The 3339-nt window shown below is 43.9% G+C and overlaps 1 protein-coding gene across 1 annotated transcript; it reads left to right on the plus strand.

Annotated features, from left to right (window-relative positions):
• Positions 1-558: 558 nt before the first annotated feature.
• Positions 559-1292, plus strand: LOC117060685 (C-type lectin domain family 2 member D-like). The gene has a single exon (XM_033173112.1). It carries the CDS (start codon positions 596-598, stop codon positions 1214-1216), a length of 621 nt encoding a protein of 206 aa, XP_033029003.1. The 5' UTR covers positions 559-595; the 3' UTR covers positions 1217-1292.
• Positions 1293-3339: the final 2047 nt, after the last annotated feature.

Consider the following 3339-nt stretch of genomic DNA (forward strand, 5'->3'; position numbering starts at 1 on the left):
TGCTGATACAAATTAAGCTTCAGCTGCCAGTCCAGTTGGTGGGTAGGGGGTGGGGAACATAATCTTCTACATCACTCATAGCCTTTCTTTTATTGCAGGGATGGGGAAGTCTGTGGGCCTTCAGGTGCCGTTGGACTCCATCTCCCATCAAATGCGGTCAACATGGGCAGTAGTGAGGCATGATGGGAACTGTAGTCCGGCAACATCTGGAGGACCATAAGGTCACCATCCCTGTCCTGCTCTTTTATTTGCCACGGCAGCTCTATAGCACCGGCAAATGCAACCTCTTTCTTTCCCTTTCACTCGAGGCTTTAAAGCAGCCAGTCCTGGCAGCAGTGGCAAGAGGGGCAGGCAGAGGGAGCAACCAGGAGAAAGCAGCCGGTCAGGGAGACGGCAGTGCTGAACTTTGCCCCCTGGCTGCTTGCCCAGATACACAGAGCCTTAGTGTGGTTTGCACCATGCCGTTTGATACTGTTTGACGTGGTTTGGTGGTGTTGCTCTTTTACTTTCGTTTTTCATTTATTACTTTTATGTCAGAAAGGAAAAGTGGTGGCAGAAAGCGCGTGCAGAGCACGGACCAACCTGTGCAGGAAAGATGGAAACCATATCAAAATCTGAGGAAGAGCATTTGAACTCTCTCAACCCGCATGTTGACCTTGAGCAAAAGGAGGCATCAGCATCTCCCAAGATCTGGAAATACCTATCAATTAAAGATATCCTCATAGGTATCCTTGTTTTCCTGGTCATCGCGCTTACCATTGCCATTATAGCAGTGACAGTCCCCAGAGACGCTGAGCAACTGGGTCATCCGCTGGTTCCCTCCGAACTCTGCAGTCTACCATGTCCACATCACTGGATTGGCTATGCGGGAAAGTGCTATCACTTTTCGAAGAACAAACGGAATTGGAACTCCAGCAGCAACTACTGCAAGTCACACAATGCCTCCTTGGCTAGGATTGAAAGTGAAGAGCGGGAGTTTGTGAAGCACCTCACTGGCAAACATTACTTCTGGATTGGTCTCAGAAGAGACCCAGGTCAACCCTGGAAATGGCTAAATGGAGAAAATTCAACGCTCAGAATCGCTGGAACAGGTGGGGAATGTGTCCATCTCAACAATGAAGCCACAGCCGCCGCCTCTGGCTGCCACACAGAACTTCCTTGCATCTGCAGCAAACCTTCTGCATGTACAAGTTCTAATTGTTTATCAGCCTTGTAGCCCAAACACTGGAGGAGAGCTGGAGTGAGTGAGTAAAGTCAAGAAAATAAGGAGCCAAGATGACGAATTGATGAACCGGGTAGGATACCACCCTAAGTAGGGCTAGGAATTTGTTCAATACACTCAGAATCTCTACTATTTGGGCAGCATTGGAGGCGGCTATAAGATACCCCCTAGCAACTGCTTTGTAGAGCATCTAGTAGGATGGGTGTGGGAATGCTTAGGATTGTGGATGATGATGTATTATTTTATATATCTCATCCCAGCTTGAATTAACAAGCTCCAAACTTGGCAGAGGTTCATTCCCTTTTAAAACACACACAGCAGACGCGCTTGCACAGGCTTGCTAAAGCCTCTATAAGAAATATATATTCCTGGTTTATTCCCCTTCTTCCCTCTTAAAAGTAAAGACACAATACAGTACTGTTTATAAGATATAAAAGAGTTTACTTACAGGCATCCTGAGCTACAGCATACAGTCTCAGAAAGGCAGACAGGCTTAGATAAATGTATTTACATGTAGTGAAGCTGATTCCATAGGGGAACAGGCTTCACCCGTGCTCCTCTCAGCTGCAAGCCAAGAGAGCATCCTGCTTCTTCAAGAGACGAGGCAAAATGGAGAATGATCCCTGGGATCTTGTTCCCAGGTAAGACCACACCTACTTCTGGTTCCTGTAACTCAGTCCAGGTAAACAGGAAGTTAAGCCTGGAGGACTGAGTTACCTTCATGTCCACTCTAGCAGTGTTGGGTTTGACTGCTCTCTGTTTACATCCCACAATGGGGTGCAATTTAAACTATTATTTCATATTTGAAAAACACTCAGCTATGTAGTTAGAATGCTTAGAAGGAGTGATACTAAAATGAAATGGAGATGGAGTTCATAATAAGGGAAAGGACAATGTGCATTTTGAATTTTGCCATGTATTATGGAAGTTTTAGGCTGAATTCTGAAGGTTTGTAATAAGTGACAGCGCTGAGCCAGTTTGGTGTAGTGGTTAGAGTGTTGGACTAGGACCTGGGAGACCAGGGTTCAAATCCCCACTCAGTGACGAAATTTGCCACAAGACCTCGGACCAGACACTGTCTCTCAGACTAACCTACCTCCCAGGGTTGTTGTGAGGATGAAATGGGGTGGAGAAGAACCCTGTATGATGCCTTGAGCTCCTCAGAGGAACATGTAGATTATAAATGTAACACCAAAGAGAGAAAATTAATATTTCTATTTTTTCAAAGTCGGCTCCTTTGTAACAAAACTTTCTAATAAATATTGCTTCACAGCAAAAAAAGAAAAAAAGAAAGAAAGGAAAAGTGGTTTACATAGCCTAAGGAAGACAATAAAAGAAATCAGCAAAATGCAACACAGTGATATGCACGGTTTCTTTGGGCATAAGACTCAGAGGACTTACTCCCCGTGAACGTATGCACAGGTTTGCAGCCTGAACTATGTGAAATATGGACAATGCCAGCAGGGTGGCCAGATGCAAGAGAGGATGCAGCTCTAGATGTGTAGAAGAAGAATTTTAAGCAGGTGTGGAACCAGATCCCTGTTCTCTTTTGTATCTGGCCACCCTAAAACCAGTTGTGCTTATAACACCCGTTGTTTTTAAATTTGGCCTTTATTGCACATAAAACCCCACCATCAGTATCGTCTGGAAGAATTAAGATTGATCCTGCCACTGTAATCCATCTCCTGGAGAACATAAAGCTTGACTTTAATAAGGCAAAACATACACACACACAACCCAAACCTTGCCTTGTATGGCTTCCAAGAATAATTCTTCATTGCTTCCACCTTGTTTTAAGTATTATATTTAGACTTTTCACAAGTTTATCTAAATGGAAATATTTAAAAATATCAGGGTGTTGTTGTTTTTTAATGACAACAACAGGTAAGTGATCAGGTCTGGGATAATAATTTGTGCTCATTTTTCTATGTATTTTGTGACCGTCTGATCGATATTCTTGACAATGAAATCCTGCAAGGAATTTTAGCGATAAAGCCGTCAGGCAGAGAGCGAGAGAAAGATTTAGTATCCCCCTTTATTAATCTTCTCTTGAATTTTATCGGTAGAAGGGAAGAAGCGATAACCTGGGCAGTTATTCAGGCTTCTGTTTGTTTTGC

This window comes from Lacerta agilis, chromosome 1 (assembly GCF_009819535.1).
Source record: "Lacerta agilis isolate rLacAgi1 chromosome 1, rLacAgi1.pri, whole genome shotgun sequence".
NCBI lineage: Eukaryota > Metazoa > Chordata > Lepidosauria > Squamata > Lacertidae > Lacerta > Lacerta agilis.

Bases quoted from the DNA above. Each gene is read 5' to 3' on its own strand.
- LOC117060685 (XM_033173112.1), top strand. From the start codon at position 596: ATGGAAACCATATCAAAATCTGAGGAAGAGCATTTGAACTCTCTCAAC.